The sequence below is a fragment of the Anguilla anguilla genome, chromosome 1 (assembly GCF_013347855.1).
Source record: "Anguilla anguilla isolate fAngAng1 chromosome 1, fAngAng1.pri, whole genome shotgun sequence".
Classification (NCBI taxonomy): domain Eukaryota; kingdom Metazoa; phylum Chordata; class Actinopteri; order Anguilliformes; family Anguillidae; genus Anguilla; species Anguilla anguilla.
The window spans coordinates 64,430,458-64,453,538 of NC_049201.1; the positions used below are offsets into that span (position 1 = coordinate 64,430,458).

The following is a 23,081-nucleotide window of genomic DNA, read 5'->3' on the forward strand; positions in this document are numbered from 1 at the left end:
AGTGAAATTTTAGCAGACGTACACAGCCTTGAAGTGTATGCCTCATTTTCTGGCTTCTATCACTCAGCCACCCTTCAGTGACAATGCTATGGGGAACAGTGCTCCATTGTGGATTGATGTTCAGTGTCGTCCTTTGTTCCAACGCAGTGAGGACATTGAGCATTCAGGGTTACTGCTTCGTAAATTTAGTCAGTGCTCAAAAAAGGCACGTTGACCACTTCATATAAAAAATCTGCCTGTAACATCATGCACAAATTACAATAGTAAATGACTCCTTCATGATGGTTTTAGGCTGTTCAACAATGCAAAAACATCTCATTTTTGGCATCTATTTTTTCATCCATTTGTACATAACACTGAGCATTTGGTGTCATCTTTTACCTATTTGCTCTAAAAGTACTGATTGAAATTATTCAAATATTTAGGTTTTCTATATATCCCCCTGAGATCTGCCAGAAAACAGTTTCTAAGTATTTTCATTTTGTACATAATACGTGGTTTGTCTTGGATGACAAAAACATTTTGCAGTGAATATGTTTTCAAAAATATTATTTATTTAGTTTTTTATTGAATGTTCTTTGTAGTGTTTCAAGTTCCAGCATAGCAGAAGATATGGTTCTTGAGATTAGACGCATGTCCCTTACACAGGACAAAAATGAATTGCTGGGTCTTCAGAGGATAGACATTTATTTATATCTATTTGTGGGGGCCATATCCATAGGGCCATACACACAACTATTTTCTTTTGAAATGAATGGCCATGTGCATTAGCCACAATAAATAATTAAGTAAAACAATATTAATATAGAACCTTTTTCCAGAGAATCCAAATTACACATTTATAAGTGTGATAGAATATAACAAAACTCTTAGGGAATGTAGAAGGGAATGTAACTTCAAGGTCCAATTTATATTTACAGAACATGACCAAATAGCAAAGATCTGATCACATTGATAAATAAAGAATATCAACATTCTTGTATGAATTGACTGCAAATCAAACAGTAAGCTTTGCAATGTCTCTCTTCACAGCATAGCTCTGTTCCTGCATAATGATTGGCTGTTTCTACACAACAAATCTCAGAGATTGCCTTTGATCTTACTGCAGCCTCTGCGATTGGCTGCATCCACTCTGCAGGCATGATGATTGGTTACGTGCCCTGTCTCCAACCACACTATGGCAGAATTCTACATACAGAATGTAGCAGAATTTGTACTGCGTATTAGGAATGAGTGCAAAGTCCTTTCAGTACTGTCAGGTTGTCACACTTCATATTCAGCCCACTCACTGATTATATACTGCTTATTTGGTATAGCCCACTATATTCAAAGTGTCTAGATTTTTAAAAAGTATATACATACTGCACAAATTCAGTAAATTGTATTAACACCCATCAAAACAATGCTTCAGTCTATAAATTGCATGTTGTGATTTTGTGTGATTTGTTTTTTATTGTACTATTCTATGGAATTAATATTGTGATGTTTTAGTGATTTGTTAATAATCTGGTTAAGTATTAAAACTTCTCAATCACCTGCATCTTACCTGTGTACTCTATCACCTTAAATAAAGCCAGATCCTCAGTGGATCAAAACTGAAATATTAATATTAGATGGAGTTGATTTTTTATTTTGCAAATGGCTTTATACAAGACAGGATATATTATTTATATTCTACTTGCACATAGGTGTGAGTATTTGTATTTCTATTGGGGAATTTCTCCGATAACACACCTCTCAAGAATGGCAGTCAGAGACTTCCCCCTTGTGCCCATAGTCCAGTGTTCTACTTGCAAGATCCACATAGGCCCTGTCTGCATGATCCAGCAATTACATCTGGGTCTGTGAGCTGGTCAAATGACCATACAGGGTGTGATCTCTGCTGCAAAAGCATCTGGTCCTTATCAGATTACATCAAAACTTTGACCCCTCCCCCAGTCAGTCCTGATAAATCCCATGCTGAATGCAGCATTGTTTTACAATACAGTAGATACTGTTTGGCTTTATGAGCATCTCAGATCTTACCTGCTAATCACACTATATTTGTCATGTATACGTGTTGGGTTGGGAAAACATGTAATATTATTTTTAATTTAATCTAACCCCTAATCTGACCTCTAACTCTGCTGATCTCTGTTTAATGATAGAATCCTGACAGTCCACTCCTGTGTGGTTTGTTATGTACAAACATTCTGTGTACGGTACTTGTATACCTTACTTCCATTTCTGGGGGATAAACCAAATAGCATATTCTGAGAATGTGAGTGTGTTAGGCAGGTGAAGTTGCCTGTAGGCCAGTTTGAAGGTATACATGCCCGTATGAAATTTTAATTACAGAGAGGAGTGCAGAAATGTCTGTATTAGAGAGTGGCTGACATGCCGTGGGTCCTGAGAGACAGATGGGGGCTCATCCCTGTGAGAAGAGCTTTGATCAGCTCCCTGATTTCCATATCTCAATGCACAGGCTGCTCTCCCTGTGAAATGAAAGATTACATGGATTATTAGTGGATCCACTGTGTTTTAATAGAAATGAATTAAAGATAGTTGTATTATGTTTTTCCCCGAGCCACCAAATGTTATTACAATCGACATGTAATATTTACTGTTTTCTATAATCTTTTTTTACATTTCTCTATTTGCTGTTTGTTGTGTTCACCTTTCGTTTGATTTGATACTCTGCTTTAAAATTATACCGGTTGGAGATGGTTAGTGGACTTGCGGTGTTTGTGTTAATGAGCACCCCATAAACGATGCAATGATATGATCTCTTACTTTTTTAGTTACGTTTTATACAAGGCTTGTGGTAAAAAAATTCTACTGGGAGAGAATAGGTTTCTCAAAGGTGCAGCAGAATTGGAACCTTGGTCCGAATGGTGCACTGTGCATTCCACTGTAGTGAATAGTGTGTTTCTCTCATTTGGTGAACCAGACTCTGGTGCGTGTGTTAATCTCCTTCCTGCTGATTGTGTTTGCTCTGGCATGGGACTGATCCACTGTTCCTAAGAGCTGCATGTGCATTGTGTGCTGCTGGCATGTGCACTGAAAAGGAAGGAGACATGAAAAAGGGAAAAATTGGCACTTGAGAAAGCTGTGACAGCCGCGTGACCTCTGTGGTAACTGGAAAAAAGGTTAAGTGGCTCTTACAAATGAGCATTTTTAATACCCGTCTCCATCTTTGATCATCGCTATCACTCACTGAGAAATGCTAATCTGCATCGATTTATGTTGCGTTTGTCCTGCAACAGAAATGAATGGAAAAATGTCTGTGATATTTTTGATCCATGCATTTCATGTATCAACAGGCCCTGTATGCCATCTCGTCTAGAACACACAACATTTGCTGTAATGCATTACAATTTATTTATTTGTATGTAGCCTATTGTTTATCATTATCATATTTTGAGCAACAGCAGCTGTCCCTGTTGACTGTTAATGGCAGTGCCATTCCTCCTGGTTTTCCGGTTTCCAATTCACACCCATTCATTTTTGCGACCTTGCTGAAATTAATTATTTTATGGAGGAGGTTAATATGTTGAAAAAAGAAAGTAGGCCCATTAACGTCAAACGGTCCCAGGTTTTTTGAGCTGATGAACTGTTTTTAGGTTTAGTTTAGTTATATACTGTACAGAGAAACTATTATCAGGCCTACTGTGTAGAAATACAGCAAGCTGTAGTTAACTGTTTTTAACTGCACACGCCCACGGCAATATTTTATCGTGCTCAAGGATACATCGCTTAGTTAAAATAACAAAACTTTTTCCAGATCTTGTTTTTAATAAACGTCAATAATACATCATATATTCCAAAAACCTGGGACTGTTTGACATTACTCTTTTTGTATTCTCTTTTATCAAGCTTTTATCATTCGTAGTTAGTTTGTGTTTTAAAAGATTGATTTTGAGGAGGTTGCGAAAATGAATGGGAAAGAATTTGGGACTGGAAAACCAGAAGAAACAGCACTGCCGTTAACGGTCAACAGGGACATTTTATATTGCTAGTATTCACGCTACACAAATACAATAGGGTAAGCTCCACAAAATTACTGGTGTTATACCATAGCAACATCCCTTTAAATTACAAATTATGATTATATATATGTCATATGGGGCCAGCACCATCTTGGCTGATGTTGCTTGGGTCGCGCCAGTAATATTGATCTTAGCATTTTAAGAAGCTTTGTAATATGTACTTGAAATTTCTTCACAGACAGCAAGGGGCTGAGTGTTTTTCAGAATGCAATTTGATCATAGAGTATCTCCAAATTTGGCAATTCTTTTAGATTTTGTTGTCCATAATTCTTTGAAATTGATTTCTGTCCTTTTTAAGTGTGATGGTGTCACAAACACTCCAAGCTATCAATATGCAACCAGTCATTCAAGAAATGTTAGGGGAGGTCTTGCATAGGTTCATATCAATACAACACAATAAATAATAGATTCATACAAAGACTTTAATCCCTGTAGAACCTCAACGAATGATGCAAACAGGTGTGAAACGCAAAACCAAAGAAGTAGGCTGTGAATTGGCCATCAAGTTTTTACTCAATAATAACTACAAAAAATATAATTTAGCCAGTATTTTAATCCCATTGTATTTGAAATTAAATGAAGCAAGCTCTTATATTGGGCCAATAACATTTCCTCTATTTTTCTGGGATTCAGCCTAGGAAGGTTATATAATATCCAAGCCTTGGTGTTATTTGGACAGCTTAGCAGTGATGGAGGGTGGTTATTAGAAAGCCCAGTTTATGAGCAATAAAGCAGAGCTGTATCAGTATAAAACTGCATTTGAAGGGTTCCATTCCAAAATGTGATATATCTATTTGCATACATTATGACTATTTGACATTTATTATTCAAGATAGGAATACTTGAGAATGAGCATATTTTTTTATTTTCACACGAGAAAATGAAATGATAAAACCATAGTTATTTCAAAGAGTTTTATTTTATAGCTGCAAATCATCCCCTTTTTTAAGCAAAGCACAGTATTCATTTTACTTGCTCTCCTCCTAATGTAGTGATAAAATGAAATGGCAGGGGTTATTCTGCTGTCTGGTCTTGTTCCTCAGCCTCTTTTGTTTATGCATATGATTTGCTTTTAGTACACGTCCATTTAACTGACACCAATGGGACAGTTTCCAATACTTTTTTTGAGGGTGACAATGAAAAGTACTGTTGGATGTTGAATAATAATGAGTCAAGCCGTGACTCTTGGGAACCCCGGTAGTGACTGGTTTGGCTGAGGAGAACATATGTATGTGATGACCTGACTCATGCAGGCATGTCATTATCTCATGCCAGTCCAGAAGTACACTGTGGTCAGTGGTGTCAGAAGCTGAATTCAGATCCAGTAGTAAAGGGAGGGCAAGCAGGGTGCATAAATCAGTAGTCTGGATGCCTGAAACTGCAATTATTTTGTCCCAGACTACCAAACTATGACGGTTCGAAGCCCAGTGTGAATATCATCCAATTCTTCTTGGCTCTGGATAATAACAGTCTACAGAAAAACTGAAATCTGATTGTTATTTCTGTTGTGAGACCTTCCATTGGTTCATCCAGAGCCAAGAGAATTGATGGGACTAGCACTGTCTAGTGTTTTGAGCTCTTTCTGTTGTTTTATTTCATTACCTCGCCTTATTCCATTTTTTTAATGTGTCATTCACACAAGCAAATGTGGATCTGAGCTAAAACAAGGTTAGCAATTTAGATATACTATTGGTGGCTTCCTTTTATTTTCTTTCTTTTGTTGGCCAGCTAGCTGTGGTTAGTTTTTATCGTATCTAAATTAATTTTTACTTTCTAGTTATCAGTGTTAGTGTTCAAAAGCTTGTTATCAAAATTTTCCTTTTTTATGTGTGCTCATGTGTTATTTGGCTAACTTGCTTAGCTTACATGAATCTTTTTTCGATAGTGTGGCGTGTGAGTACTATAACAACTAACTTTGTAGCTAATGTTAACTTAAACTATGAACACTTTCCAGGACAACCACAAGACTGGTAGAATTGCTATTGTAATGGCAAACAGCTTAGCGAGCTACTTTGCCACATACCATATTCTAATTGAAGTTGACAGTTATTGTGAATAAATTTGCAAGTCACCTGACTTTTCGTTTGCCATGGAGAGGTGCCCCAATCATTGTGAACACTGTAGAGAGGCCAGTGCAGTGATAGCAGCCCATGTTAGAATGATCATCGAACCATATTTTGGGTTTTCAGTTCATTTGCAAATGAAATAGCTTTCTGTTCAGCAAAGAAAAAAGTAGAGTAAGTGTCTGAAGCAGAAAGTAATATCTATGTTTGTGTGATGACATTTTTCTTGACATGGCATTAATCCCGAGCAATTTACATAGATACAGATTTAGATATAATCCATGTTTATATCTGGATATTCTCTGAAACAGTTGTAGTTAAATACCTTGCTCAAGGGATAAACAGCAGTGCCTTAACTGTGAGTTAAAACCCATAACCTATGAGTTACAGTCCCAGTTTTGTAGCCATTATACTTGCACCCTGCAAAGTGCATATCTAATTTATTTATAGCTCATCTCATTTTTGTCATTTAAAAAAAATGTGAACTACTCTACAATTCTTAATGCATGGCTTAGAAAATAAGAATCTAGTAAGTTAGTAACATAATTTCCAGTACAAATGGAATAAATGTACACAGGTACTGGTATAGCAGACTATATCTAGAATACTGACAAATTTGGCTGCTTGGTAGCCCAGATGATTGCTATATGGAATTATGATTCCTGGTTAGATGCAATGCCGGCCTGGGCTTTTCAGTGTGGAGTTTGCATGCTCTCCCTGTGTTTCCTCTGTGTACTCTAGTTTCCTCCCACAGTCCAAAGACATGCAGGTAGGCTAATTGGAGAATCTAAATTGCCCATAGGCATGAGTTTGTGAGTGAAAGCTGAGTGAATGGTGTGTGTGTGTGAACGATCAGCATACAAGTGAACATGGTAAAACAAACTGTTAGAAAATAAATTGTTGCATTAAAAAAATCCTGTCTTGATTGAAGTTTTTTTTTGTCAGTAAAATACATATGTTCAAAAAGATATACATATATAATTTAAGGTGACACAAGAGCAAGAGTTGGTCAGGTCAATTTAAACCTTTAAAAATGTAAATCCTAAAATTGTGAATCCTTTCATTTGAAAGAATATTGTCAAAACATTTACAGCTGTGTCTTTTCCCCAGACGACTGCTTTGATTATCGTATTATAATAAAGCTGAGGTAAATGTATGATGGATGTAAACATCAAAACATATTAAATATTTTTGTTTATCAATTATAGCACATGTTTGGAAATGCAGTTCTTAGTAATCATCGTCAAAAGAAGCTTTGACCTCTTCCATTCATCTCGCAAAGTATGCATGTTCTGATATAACTCCGTGGAGAAGATGTGTGTAATTTCTCATTAAACTAAGGCCCAACACACTCAACTTTGATTCGACTCACATCACACGGAGCTCCAAGGCCCATCAGAATGAAACATGATGAGTTTTTCCAAATGCACCATTTGCACTCCCATACAAATGTGATCGTTATGAATCCTGTGAATACGACAGCGCAATCATATTGGGACTCTTTGATCTAAGCATACCTGAGGGTGCTATTCCTCTTCCTTTTCCGCTGACTGTTTTAACATTTGTTTTTGAAATTTAACTGTGTGGGTGCTTTTTCAGCGGTTAAAAAAATGTAATTCTCGGCAACCTCCAAAAAGAAGGCTATTTTTGGTACGTAACAAAAACAATTATTGCATTTTTAGTAAAAGGTTAAGAGCAAAACCAGCATTTCTCACGTTCATTTTGTGGAGTGAACACACAGATTTCTTTTCTCCCTGCGCAAGGTTGTTCACCTAAACTGCTTTAGTAAATATTCTCATGTTTGAGTAAATTTTGCGTAAAATATAAGATCTGTCTGCTGCACTGCACGCATGCATCTGCATACAAATAAATAATTTAAATAATGCAGTAGGAAGATTAAAAATCCCCCTCAGCATTACTGCAGGTAAACCTGGCCTGTCATCAGCATTTTAACAGCATGTTTTGCTGGAAGTGTGTTTGACCCAGGACTCAATCTGCTGATCCTCTTCTCTCCCACTTTAATCCCAGGAGCCTTGAGGAGCTGATGTCGTCACAGCCTCCTGGTCTGTGATGTTATGGAGCTCATTCCATCCAGTACGAGGTTCTGTTAGCCAGTTAATTTAAAGTGTGTTGTTCAGCTGTGGGAGGAATCCAAGGTGCACAAGGAAAGATCACTTGTACAAGGAAATGCACACAAACTGCTCAGGCATAACCCTAGGTTCAAGCCACCACATAATCTGAAATCTATAATGTGTGGAGAGGAAGAAAAAGGCATAAGTTTGCTGCAAACCCTCATTTTGGTATCATATAGAATCATCTTAAATGATTTAAACAGGCTTAGCTTCCATCCTATATATATATATATATATATATATTACCTTTTTATGTATTCACTGCAAGAAAACATTGGAACTAATACTTTTCTCCCACAAATCTGACTTTATCCTTGACATTTTTCCAGTTTGTTTTGATATTTTCTTCATATCACAAAGTGTGATTATATGTTAAAAAATATAATCAAAATGAAAGAAAGTAATGAGGTATGATGAATATATATTAAAATACTTCAAATAATATGTTCAAAGGATAATTTAGTTTTAGATGACGCTTTTTAGATAACCCTTTCGGACTTAATTGCATACTACGCAGGCAGGACAAAACCAATTGTCAACCACTGTGGCCTTGTGATTTATGTCAGATAATCACATGGCCCACTCTCTGTAGGCTATAGGGCTCAGGCTGTATTCAGGGTCAATGCCTTCACTCATTGGCCCTCTCAGAAGCCCTGTTAATTAAAATTTGAATCAAATACATTTGCATAGTGCATTTTACAAACATTTGTCACAATACGGTTTACAATTGACCCTTGCCTAAACCCCCACTTATGCAAGGTAATGGTAGCAAGGAAAAAATTATTATTTAATTCTTTTTAATCCAGGTGTATCACTTATCAGGGACATCCTTGACATTTCTAGTCAGGGAGGGCATAATTCACTTTGTTCACTCATTTTTTTCAATCATTTTGAAGATTTTCAAGGATCCAATAGGTCCTTGATGTCCAAGAAGGATGTTTTTTCTTACCCTTTGAATTTCTGTTTGGTCCAAAAGCTTTCTACAGTAAAAAAAATGGATATATTTATAGTGAGGGACAGAAAGGGAGAACAAATGGAACACTTCCATAAAATGAGAAGACTGGGGTTTTTCAGAGAGCTGCCTCTTCTGGAGAGGAGAGCTGTGCAGTTGCTCTTGCACTTCGGGGTTAAGAACCTTGGCTCTGGCTTTAATGCTGTTGCTCTCAAACTGTAAATAGTCCTGGGAGTTCAAAGTTATTAACCAGATTCATTGTTTGACCTTAGGGCGCATAGTGCTTACTGTACAGTTTCCAGTTTAAACAAACTCTTGAGGGATCTTGGCATTTTCTTTAATCAAGTGCTTCTTTGTGTGTTTTGAATTGAAGTGAAATGAAAATGTAGCCGTCAACCGGAGAAGTTATTATTCTCATGTTGTGATAATGAGGAGATGAAAGGAACAGCCCTCATTATGTTGTGACCAATGTCTTCCATGCGGAACTCATAACCTTGACCTTCACAGCAAAATGGCCAAACTTTGCGACAAGAGACAGGATTAGTTTTGTGAAAGACTGGATACATTACATGTGGAACTAATCAAGCTCTAGGGAGTGACATCGCTGCCAAGTCACTTTAATATTAAGCTCTGCTGCAATAAGCCCTCTTCAGAAGGTGGATATACATTGGTATTGAGTATTTGAGTCTTACACCACCAATATACCCTGTGCGTTTTTAGTGGGGTAAAACTTAGTGTTTGCAACCACATGGTACAGCGCTCCAACAAGAGACACAATTATCTTTCTGTGCAAATACCAAGGTCCCTTGCACACAACTAATTGAGCTCTTATCTTGGCTCAGGGGCTGACATGTCTGGCCGTCTGGACCCATGCACATGTTTTACCACATGATACATGGCTAGAAACTACAAAATGAGCTCTAATGAAACCTCAATACACTTCGGGCTCTGAAAATTGCTGTGGATTTGAATCCTGATCATGTCATCATAGTGTGACCCTGAAGCAAGCCAGTGAATCAGAATGAGGTCAATGGTATAATCATACAGCAAAATCTTGCCTGGAGCTCTTCACTTGCAGATGAGCTGATTACCCATTTGACCACTTGTCCACAACCTTACTGTCAGGATTTGACAATCAGGGCACTGAAACTTGTTTTTTCAAATTGCTAACTAGTAATCAGTCACGGGAAAAGTAAGTAAAGATGGCAGAAGGAGTTTACATTGAGATGCTTCAGTTTTTGACAGCAGCAATCAACTATCATGTGTTTCGCGCATCTTCTTCAGGGAGAGTGTGTGCTGCATAAAGCAGAGCCTCTGTACTGGGGGTACTCACTGCGCATGAGCAACTCAGCAGCAGCAGGCAAGTGCAAGCCTTAGGGGTCAGTGTCCACTGTGCATTGATATCAGTGGACAAACAAACAAGTTACGACACCGTTTTAGGCTATTCCAGTCAGTCTTGGCCTTTTTTCTCGTTGCAAACCCTATTACATGCATGTATGTATTATGGCCAGAGCATCCCTTTGTGCTGAAATCACACTGCAGCCAGGGCACCCTCCTATGCTATAATATTTTTCTGGTGCTTTTTTTACAATGTAGTGCAACACCAGTACTGGCCGTTTTGATATAATAATGCTGTTACACCTCAGGCTGTCCCAAGGACACTACTGTCTCCACTCTTCCACATACCGTTTGGACTTGGGAGGATCATGGAGGGTTGGGACCTCTCCAAGCAGGAGACAGGAAACAGGAAACCGAAGACAATGCTGGGACTCTCTTCCAATGTTTTTGTGAAAACACAAATATGTGAAGGACCATGCATGATCGTGATTATCCAGCTCCCTCAGAGAATTGGCTGCGTTTGGCTTCAATCTGCTTCCTGCTGGGGCTCATGAACGGAATAAAATAACATTTCCATTGGTGGGACTCCAAGCACAGAGCATGGTGAAAAATGTGGGCTCATAGCAGCTAAAAGTTCACAAAAACAGTACCCAGGGTTGTAACTGAGAGCTTCTCTTCAATTTCTTTGTTTTCCTGCATGAAAGGGACTTATTTACTTGAGCCAGGTGTTTGCATGAAATGTTACTGTAGTTTGGCATTAAAAAATGGCTGGTGTTTGATTTTGGTTTTACTTGTACCTTTGCTTTTCCCTGCACATTCTCCTTTCAAAATGAGCCATGGCTAACTGTTAACATAATCATTCCAGCGTTAAGCTGTTGTGAAAGTCAGTATTGTATTGAGATTTGAAAGATGCTGGAAAGTTCTGGCTGGAACACAATACTGTATGTGTCCAATGAATCATTTTAACTGATTCTTTCTATAGTTGGTGGTTATTTTTGGTATAGTACGTATCTTAAATGAAAATGAGGAAATTCAGATACACCTAAGAGAATCTTTCATTAAAATACCATGTTCTCAATGTGCTAGGTCTTTTTATGCTTACCTTAATTCTGCTGCCCCCAGAATTAGTCTTGATTGTCTTGATAGCTTTACGTATTAATGAAAGGGAATACAATAAAAACAATACACTCATAGGTACATTGTGATCAAGTATATTAGTATATAAGTATATTATGTATATTATGTAAAAAATTAAAATGTATATAACTTTGAAATCTGCTATTTGAAACGAATGGGACTAGCAGAGAACTGATACTGCCAGTATCCCTACAAAATATAATATGGGTGAAAAATCATGAATCAGTCATTCTGTGAGAGATATATTTTCTTAAATTTTACAGTCCAATTTGGCCTGTGTTTAATTGTTATATTTTATTTTTGTGTGCACTTGCAGCTTTTCAAGTGTGTTTACTGTGAGGTGTGATTTGTTGGGTGAAAAAGACATTGTGCACAACTATAACAACAGTCTAACTTCAATATGAAAGGCCCCTTTGGGAAATGAAACGTTTCGAAATTTGTGGTAATGAAAGGTCTGCTGCAGTTCACGGCATCAAAAGTATCTCCCAGTCTCTTTGCTTGTCAGAACTGGATGGTTTTCTGACAGCCCTGCTGTGGAAACGTGTGTGGAAACCCTGGATTCAAGATGAGGGGAATGAGAGGTTGTTAGAGAAAGTCCTATAGGGCTTAGAAAATGAAGGGCTACATCGCACAGTACTCTGGATCAGTGACTGTTTACATGCACGTCATTACTCCGATCTTATTCATAAAACTGAAGTATTCCAGTTATGATATGGCCCCTGTAAATACCTTATTCTGAAAAAAGGAAAACTTGATTAAACACTTAAACAAAATCCAATTAAGACAGTTTGCATATGCCTCTAATGACCCAAAAATGAAACGCATGTTAAAACCTTATGCTGTTTACGGCTCTTAAACCATTGTAAACAGAATGTGTGCGCATTCAGATTCGCAAGGTGTTTTGACTGCTGAAATCAGCCTACTAGTTTCCTGTTAAAAATGTCACTGAAAGCACAGAGCCCTCATTTCTGGACCAACAAGGAGACAGAAGTCAGTTTCTGTTTTGCAATACATAGATGGGAGAAAACATTGTAATAGCAATTTTGTTGAAGGCTGTAGCAGACAGAATGTAAGATGCTGAGTTCACTTGAGCCACAGAACAAATTAGGCACAGGTGGAAGACAGTGAAGGTAATGGATTTTGTTGGACTGTTAATGTTAACTTATTAACTCATGCGGTTAATTTGAAATGATATTTTGTGTTTAAAGATATGACGTTAAATGGGAAATCTGCTCATAGATAGGATGGTAGGTGGGATGGTCATGGATCTGTACTTATGGGGATTGCCACAGCCAAAATAAGAAATGGTATTAATTGCATTTTCAAAAAGTTGACAGCCATAATTTTAAGCCAAAACAATACCAACGGTTCACATGCAGATTTTAAATACTTCATGCATATGCAAAAATTACTAGTTTGCCGTCCTTTTGCACTAACCAAAGAATGTAAACGGAATATTCAGCATGTATATGGAAATTTCATTCATGATTCATGTAAACAGCATAGGCGGAATATGACCCTAACCAGAGTAAGGAATGTTATTCAGAAAATGGTGTGTATTTGAATGTGGCCAATTAATGTATGGAATAAATCCACAAGTTGGTGGTGCAGCTGGCTATGTTTACACAATATTAGTGGTAAAAACAACCATGAAATGGTAAAAGCAAACATAATTGTCTTTCAACTCAGAATTCTCTCGTTAGTTGATTTTTTTTAATAGCTCACTCTTTAATTGTAACTTAGAGTCCTCTGAGCTGGGCTTTTGCACCCTTTTTATTGTCACACATCTGAAAAATCTAAATGAATTCAGAAGAAAATGACTGGTGTCTGATGTAAATTTCTGATTCAGAATGTATATAATTATAGCTCTGGAATATGGCTTCGTTGTAAGATGACATGGCACATTCATAAAATAATTATTACCTTGTGTTAATATTGGAAATGAATGAAAAGGGGAGCAGTAGGAAATTCAGCACTGCTGGTATGATTTATTTTACTGTGACAAAAATGTTTGCTTGAGATCCTAATTGGTTGTGAACTCATCCTCATCATAGGCTACCCTGATGCACTTACCACAGCCATAACATTAGCTCTGTAGGTTTTTGGTTTTTACCCTGGGGAGGATTTCAGCCCATGCTGGCTTGTCACGCTTAGCATGATTATGAAGAGATAGAAACCAGGTTCTCTGTTGTATGAGAAGATAGGGATTACACACAATGACACTCTCTCTGCCCCCCTCCCCCCCACCCCCCATGACATCCCAAGGCTTTCTGTTTTTGTGTGTCTGATTGTGGGGGAGGTTATACTCAAGGTAATAAGACAGCTGGTGGTTTGAGGTTAACTATAGTCAAAATGGCGGAAGGCTTGTGCTGTTTGACAAGTGCTAAAAATAATAAAAGCACAAAAAACAAACAACGAATCTACTAATTAAGGACCAAGTACTGTTTATCTGATTACAAAAATAAATAAATAAATAAATTGACATACAGATTTGCCCCAGAAAAGAAATTTCAAGAAAGTTTGTAAAATTTGTTCTCTGTGCATGGAAAAGGCTGCTATATAGCAGGCCCTGGCAGGTATTTTTTATGAAGTACATGTTGACATGCTTTTGTAATTGACCGCTGATGATTAATATACAATCAATCATAACGATCCAGCCATCAGGATCCTGGCCTTGATTTATCACGCTCGAAAACAAATGGCCGACACACATAATACCACATGGTAATATTGACCTTTCTACAGCATGTCGTCAGCACCAGGCTCATTATGATAAGCCTCTTGATCAGGGGACGACATGTGACAGAGAGCTTCATTACAGGCTACCCAGAATCCTCAGGGAGAGAGACCACCATGTCCATCATTAGCACAGACTCAAGAAACATATCCTCTCCTCCCATATTGTGTGCCTTGAAAAACTGACATTATGTTATATAGAAGCCTTTTTCCATCTGACACATTTTTCATTAATCAGAGACTACCAAACCACTAAAGTTGTGCAAGTGACACTTGCAGAAATGTACGGTGTGCTAGTCTGCATTGAGTTCCCACTGAATCAGCTGAAAAGCAAAGCAACTGAGCAGCTAACTGTCAAGGTGCATGTTGTACAATATTGGAATAAGTACACTGCATGGTCTTGGGAGGCTGTATTTTTCTCTCATTGAACACTACTGTTAACAGAAATACTTGTTTAATGTGTATCTTTACCAGCCAGTCTCTACTCTTGTTAAAATTCTGTCGCCAGAAGGTCTGGTATGGAGGTATTTTTGTAGTGAAAGTCACAAATATGTAAATGATTTCACAAATCTGTAAATGGGGTTTCACAAATATGTAAACAGTTAAAAAATGTGTAAATGATTTCACAAATAGGGAAATGGTTTCACAATTCTGTAAATGGGGCGATATTTGTGAATCCATTCTACATGTTTGGGAAACCATATTTGTGAAAACCCATTTTCAGATTTGTAAAACCATTTATATATTTGTGAAACCCCATTTACAGATTTGTGAAACCATTTACTTATTTGTGAAACCGTTTTCATATTTGTGAAACCCCATTTACTGATTTGTGAGAACGTTTACATATTTGTGAAATCATTTACACATTTGTGAAAATTTTACTGCAAAAATGCTCTGCAGTCTGGGACCACAGAAAAGTCATGTGTCTGGCACCATTCCATCACATGACAGTGTTGGTCTCTCTCTCTCTCTCTGGAATATATATACAGTGCAGTCCTTAAGTATTCGGACAGTAACATAATTTTTGTTGCTTTGGCTCTGTACTTCAGCACATTGGCAAATTAAACAATGAATGAGGTTAAAGTGTCAGTTTAATTTAAGGGTGTATACATCCATTTCCACTGATCCATATAGGAGTTACAGCCCTTTTTGTTCATAGTCCCTGCATTTTAGGGGACCAGAAGTTCAGTAATTGGCCTAATGAGCCTAATCTTTAATGAAGTCATCCTATTAAGTACTTGGTTGCAAATACTTTGCATTCAATGACTGCCTGAAGTCTGTGACCCATACACATCACCAGACGCTGCGTATCTTCCCTGGTGATGCTCTGCCAGGCCTGTACTGCAGCCATTTACAGTTCCTGTTTGTTTCAGGGATTTTGTCTTCTGTCCTGTCTTCAGCAAGTGAAATGCATGTTCAGTTGGATTCAGGTCAGGTTTTGACTTGGCCAGTTTAGAACATTCCACTATTTGGCTCTGAAAAACCCCTTAGTTGCCTCAGCAGTGCATTTGGGGTCATTGTCCTGCCACAAAGTGTAGCACAGTCCAATGGGTTTTGAGGCAGTTTGGTAGGATCTGAGCAGATAAGATGATTCTGTTCACTTCAGAATTCATCCTGCTGCTGCCATCAGCAGTCGCATTATCAACGAAGACAAGTGAGTTCCAGTTCCAGTGGCAGCCATACATGCCCAAGCCATAACACTACCTCCACCATGTTTCACAGAAGAGGGGGTACTTTGGATGATGAGCAGATCCTTTCTTTCTCCACACTTTCCTCTTTCCATCAGGTTGATGGAATACTCATCACATCTGTCCATAAGAGTTTGTTCCTTAACTCAGTTACAGTTTTTTACTTTTTTGCAAACTCTAACCTGGCTGTTCTGTTTGTGAGGTCTACCAGTGGTTTGCATATTGCAGTGAACCCTCTGAGGTATGCTGGTGCAGTCTTCTCTTTATTTTATTTCTTGACATATCTATGCCTACATCCTGGAGTGTTCTTGAATTATTTGACAGTTGAAAAGGGGTTATTGTTCACAATTGTATTTGAATTGTATTCTTCAGTCATTCGCTACAGTTATTTTCTTTGGTCTACCAGGTTGTTTGCTATTGCTGAGCTCACCAGTGCATTCTTACTTTTTTAACAATGTACCAAAGAATTGATTTTGATATGTTTGGGCTATGTCTCTGATCGATTTATTCTGATTTTACATACAGTACATACATACATACATACATATATATATATATATATATATATATATATATATATATATATATATATATATATATATATATATATAGTAGCATTCCTGCTATGAATGGTTTATTTATTTGGAAACCGGCTACTGTTTACCATAGCCCACAGAAATAGAGGACAGGGAGTGCAGCAGACACATTGGACTCTCCCCAGCTGTGGCTAAAACCAAAGCAACCAAAAAGAGAAAAAGACATGGCAAACGCTACACTATGTGCAAACAAGCAGCTCCACCCCTCACTGCCCCACCAGCCACAAGGACACCTGGGTGTCCAGTCTCAGTCCGTCTAGCCTTCTCGTTTCACATGGCCCTTCATCAGTAACCCACACCACGTGTGGGTGATTTAATAGCTGGTGTTTTAATTCCTTGCGTGAATTAGTCATAGAGTATTTATTTCACGCATTCTTACCGCTACACTTCCCCCCAATTTTCACCAATCAGCCGTGAGGGGATAATATTCTTATTATTGCTTGACAGCAGCGGGGAGCCGCTGCGATATCCACTGCTCACACATTCATTTGTTTACTGGGAAGGGTGACCTTCCCCCGGAGGGGTCTCTGCTTTTTCACAAACTGATCACAGCCCCACATAATACTGATGCGCTCCGCTCCCTTGCCGTTACTAATATTCAGACAGTGCGGCGCAGATCAGCGGGAATGGGACACTTTGATCTGGGTGAATCGCCAAATGCTGAGTTTTAAATATTGAGAAATGCAGTCTTTGGATGAAAAAGTTTATGGAGGGGAAAAAAAATCTCATAAAACGTTCCAGCAGGGGGAAATGAGGAGATGTGAGGCGTCCTGATCGGTACTGGCACCTTGAAGCTGAGCCTCCTATCTCCCTCTCAGACGCCGTCATCTCAGCCCGTTCATGTGTGTCTGCAGGCTCTCTCTCTCTCTCTCTCTCTCAGCTTCTGTCTTCAGGCCCTTGAATAAAATTCCCTCCTCGCTCCACAACATTTCTTATTCGCTTTGCAAACGCACGCTCTCGGTTTCTGTATACGGGAAGATAAACAAAAGAGATACTGTCAACATGAATTTTACTTTAAGAAGACATCAAAGAGATCAGCTTCCTGCTCATACCCACCCATCTCTGTGAGGGGAATTATTGTGCTACATGTGTGTACTATATAACCCTCAAAAGATGGCAGTGTGGATTAATAGCAATAGTCACCGATGTTGTGTAATTTACATGCAAATATTATTTGTAATTATGAAACAGGTTTCCAAAATTTAGAAGCAGATTCTGATAGCACTGTTAGAAAAATCAATTACACTCAATGAGTGATTTATCATTATTATTATTTTATTAAGTTATTAGTAATTATTGTATTTGATTTTTCTTCATAGGATAATAAGGGGTGTGATTTGTTGGGTGACAAAAGGCATTGCACTGTACGGCACAATGACCTGTGCAAGGCCTAGCAGTTTTAACAGACTGCATTCCCATTAAGCTCCCAGACTCTTTGCAACGAGAGGGCATTAACGTGGCCCATTGATTATGAAGTGTGGTTACATATCACTGTAATAGCACTCTAACTGCAGATTAGTGTGTTATGACTGCAATTATCCTGATGTAGTTTATAATGCTGTTAAACAGGATTCACGAGATGTATAAACTGCACTCCTCCTTGATCATTTCTCTCGTCCCAACACTACAAGTGTGCAATATTGCTCAGTATCAACGAGTGCCCTTAGGCAATGGTTAAAGTACCTGGCTTACAAGCAGTGGGCTATGGGTTCAAGTCACCAGTTTTGACAGATTTTCTACCATAACACTCAGCAATTCTATAAAATGCATATTCATCACCCTTCAGAAAGAGGCCTTTTCAACGGCTGGTCTGGCTGAAAACAAAAGCCCAGCAAAAGTCCTTATTTGAATCTACTTCACATTTAGAACAATGGTGTGTACATTGTACCTCAAACTTAATTATTCTCCTGAGGTTCATTTTTAAGTACTTATTGAATTTTTCCATAACATAAAGTGTCTGATTAATTTCAAGCTCCAGTTTGATGAAGTGTGTGTAAAATGAGGATCATAAAGTACGCTATCAATAATGTCTTAGAGGGCAGCTTTATTAGGCTTTTTCAGCAAATGTGGTAAGGCAAATTAAGTTGGCACATTCTCAACTGCCATTTTCACTGCATTTATGATGGAGACCTGAAACTCTCCTCACTCATGACCTTTCTAAGACAGGGCAGATATGGCTGTTTCCTGTTTCCCCCCATTGTGTGCTTAAGGTTCTGTATGGACCAATCGGATGGGTTGGACAATGACTGGATGTCCTCTGCTCGCTTCAGAATACTCTAAGGAGAGTTTAGAATACAGGCTCTTAAATGAGCTTTATTATGTTTACACAGTTTATTTTAAAATGATTTTAATGTGAAATTTAGTTTCAGATGTGTCACCATTTTTATTGCTGGGGAGGGCTATAGATTAAAATGCGTCATGAATATGATCAAAATGTCTTCATGAGGCTCTGTCTGTAACACTAACACAGGAAATGATGCATCAATTACATCATAAAATAAATTTGAAAATGAAAAATCTTAAGATATGCTGTCTTATTTCACTTTCTTTTTAACATAAAATATCCTAGTGTGAAAGATATCTGAATGGGCCTAGATAAAAGATACATACCTTCCATATGAAGGGAATTGGCCTTTAAACTGTTCATTCAGAATTTAATTAATTTTTCTAAGCAACAATAGGCTACATTTTAGATTGTCACCTTCACTCCTTTTCAACTTGCAAAAACAAGCATACTATTTTACAATGGTTTCTCTACACATGATTTGATCAAGCAGCCTAAAATGTGTAAACTTTAAGCACTGTGCTTACTCACTATTGCCTTGTAATGCTCTTTCTGACCTTCCTTTTAGGACAATCAGGATGAAGTAAAGGGCTCGCAGGCTCAAAGGAACCCTTGTGCTGGCAGCATTTATGTTGAGATTTTTCTAAGCTCATCCACGGATTCTACCGAGAATAGAAACTGGGCTTGAGAAAAAGCAGCGGGGAGGGGATCCATGAGGGTGCAGATCTCACGGAGCCGAATCCCATGGAAGGTGTCCCTCTGAGGGGAATGGGTGCCGCTCACCAGCCCAAGGGAAAGAAGCGCGATCTCCACGTCCCGCGATGATGGCGGGGATCCTCGGTAGAATGAAGGCCGCCTCCAGGGGCCAGCCCTGCCGCAGCCCCTCGCAGGGCCAGCTGAGGCACCTGAAGGCCGGCTCTTACCCCCTTCTCTTCCCGTCGGTCATCAGCGGGCTGGCTCCGCCCCTGCTCCCGAGGATGCCGTCGCACCCGCCTTCCAGTGCGGGGAGCACCCCATCCCCTGCCAGTGAGTACCCTCAGTCTGCTCTGTCACCTTCACTCTTACATGTGGCAATGAAACACCCATGGCTTTTTCCTGTAACTGTTGTAGGTTGGTAGAGGTTGCTTTCTTTGATGCTGGTGACTTGATGTGGAATGATTCGTATTCTATTTGAAAACCGAAGCATAGCAATGATAGAAACATATAGTTAGTGCCTCATTGTTCCAGCAGTCATTGCATCTCTACTTCAATAAAGTATAATTGGCCATAAAATGTGTGGCAGAGTGCTGAAATAACTAGCTCTACTATCAACAAGGACATAGGTACTGCTGTTGTAACTTTTGGGGATGTTGCTTAACTAGAGTAGATTTGGTTATTATCTAGGCATCCACTAATGTGATATAGAGTGTAAGACCATATAATGAACATATAGAATGTCTGCTTGGTGAGATGCTGTAATCTGGTCCATATTCTGTAACATTCTCTTTTCAACCCATTTACTTCAAGCTCTATAAATGTACAATGTGCATTCACATGTACACCCATCCTCACTAAGTTATGTAAATCCAGACTACGTAAATTGTTTCAGACGAATTGAAAAATCAATACGGAAGTAAGGTAACATCACAGTATACATCGACTTATGTGGTGGTCCGAAGGACCCTGGCATAACCCGATGACTTGCTCTGTGTGTGTGTATGTGTGTGTGTGAGTGTGCATGTGCAGTTAAATGCAGAAGTATTGGGACAATGAGACAATTTTTGTTTTGGCTCTGTACTCCAGCACATTGAATAAAAATAAAATGGGTTAAAGTGCAGACTATCAGCTTTAATTTGAAATCCAAATTGGGTGGTCAGTGTAGGAATTACGGCCCATTTTATGCGCCACCCCCCACCCCCCCGTTTATGGTTTTGGGTGCTCTGCTGTTTCTTGGCCAGCTGTGTGTCTACATCATTAGCTTATGCACAAGAAAGATAACAAAAGGTCTGGAGTTGATTCTAGGTGTGGAATTTGCATTTGGAATCTGTTGCTGCTGCCTCTCAATTTGAGGACCAAAAAAGTGTTAATGCCAGTAAAGCATGCCATCGTGAAATTCAGGCCGGAAAGTCAGAATAAATCTATCAGAGACAGTCAAAACATTGGCTGTGGCAGAAATGAGGGAATGTTTTCATATTATAATTCTTCAATATAAGGTTTTAATTGGATGTATTAATCTGTCTTAATGCTGTTGCTTACATCTGAACGCAAAGTCAATACCAAGCATTCACTGGAAAAATCTAGCGCTAATCTACTTGGAAGCCTGAGAAGAAGGCTGAGGATTTTAAAAGGCCTGATCAGCCGGCTCTGAGTCGGTCATGATCCTACGCCTCGGGCAACGTTAATACCTGTTCTCAGCGCTCGGCTCTTTATCCTCCCCGACCCGAGCGTCAGCCGTGTGAAGAGAATGCTGAGAAAGAGAGGGATTCCTCCACCACAGTGCCAGGATGAGCGAGTGTTTAACTGGGTCCGACCCGCAGCTGTGCCAGGCTGTGTACCTGCTGCCAGATCGTTTCAGCTGTGTCGCTGACATGCTTCAGACTGAAGTTTAGAGCGGAGTGAACAAGGGATTGGAAAGACACATTATTCTGGTTAGAGTTTCTGATTAAATTTTCTCATTTAATCAACTTTAATGTGAGTGAACTATACCCGGAAGTACTGTAAAATAAGGACTGTCCCTAATTTTATACATGACCCTATGCATAAGGGATAATTATTAATTCAATGATTATCTTAATTAATGTATGAGCCATCCTTGGGGGGTAGCCTTTGCTTTGCATATACTACTCCCTCCATTTACCCGGGGGTTCCCATTTTTTCTCTACCTGTATATGGGCAGGCCACTCTGCATCTTCGTGACAGATTGGGCTTTTCCTGCATATGACCATTTTCAGAGGATGTGTTTTTCAACAAAGTATTGTGGCATATTAGGACGTCTTCAGTATATTTAAGAATTCAGAAAAGATTGGAGGTACATACCGAGACTGCAGTCTCCAATACCTTTCCTTATGGTCAAGTATTCAGGATGTAGAAGCAAGTTAGATGTTATGGGATTTAGAAAAACAGATTGAATATAATATTTCCAGACACAGATATGCAGGTGACAGACTATTTAGGAAATATAATTGGTCCCTTGTGGCTTTCACCTACACCAGGCAAAGTAACATATTAATAACCTCCCAGAGATGTTCCTGTTCCCTGCCTCTCTCTGCCGCAAATCCCAGGCCTGCTCCAAGATAAACACCCGCAGGAGTGCCCTGGGGAAAGAGGTGGTCAAAATCAGCAAATCTCAGTCCTCCAGGCTCTCGCACCTGCTCTGAGGAGAAAATAAACACTCGGTAGAAATGAAATAATAGATCTGAATGAGCAATAAACTGCAGAAGGTGTCACATAGCTACAGACTGGTGAGAATGCCGATCTCTTCATTTCTGAACCTTTCCTACAAGCAGGTGGCATTCAGGAAGCCTGCTACACACTGGCTTATTAACGGCTTGCACTGGTTCTTGCTGCAGTTTTATATGTTGTGAGTCCTGGAGAGGTTTGTCTTTGAGGTTATCAGTTTGAATCCTGGGGTACTGCTGCTTAGCCTTTTATCATGATCATTTCAGATAAAGGCCTTCTGTTCCCTTTCATTTTTCTCCAGACGAATCCAAATTTTATCTTGAAATAGACTTCTTGTCTAAAAGACATTGCACACAGTGCACCTCGACCTTTTAGGAGTGTTCTACACCATGCTGTAAAATAGCATGCATCGTTTGTGAAAACAAACAATACAACATTATGACAGCAAGATCATTGGTGAGGCAAGGAACAAACATCCTCGTACTGTGTCAAGAACATAAAACCCAAAGAAAGAACAAAGAAGAAAACAGAATCCTTTGAATTTGACTTGAAAGATCCTTGGAGGCCAGGTCAGTGATTGAAGCGGGAATTCAAAGCTGGTTTCTCCTTGTAACTGTATTAAAAATGAACTCTTATATCCTTAACAATGCACCTGAACTTTCGACTCAGTAGTGAAAACTATAACAAATGTGGAACTGGTGAAAAACTGAGCATGTTTTTGAATCAGGGGAAATTAATCTGAATAT

At 38.8% G+C, this 23,081-nt stretch overlaps 1 protein-coding gene across 2 annotated transcripts in view; it reads left to right on the plus strand.

Moving 5' to 3' along the window:
• The window catches only part of LOC118214820 (retinoic acid receptor beta-like), a 121,139-nt gene that overhangs the window by 24,967 nt on the left and 73,091 nt on the right, over positions 1 to 23,081 (plus strand). For both annotated transcript variants that reach the window (XM_035395076.1, XM_035395085.1), the window contains exon 2: positions 19,526 to 19,983. In XM_035395076.1, coding sequence (XP_035250967.1) covers positions 19,779 to 19,983 — 205 coding nt within the window. In that variant the 5' untranslated portion in view covers positions 19,526 to 19,778. The remainder of the gene's footprint in view (positions 1 to 19,525; positions 19,984 to 23,081) is intronic.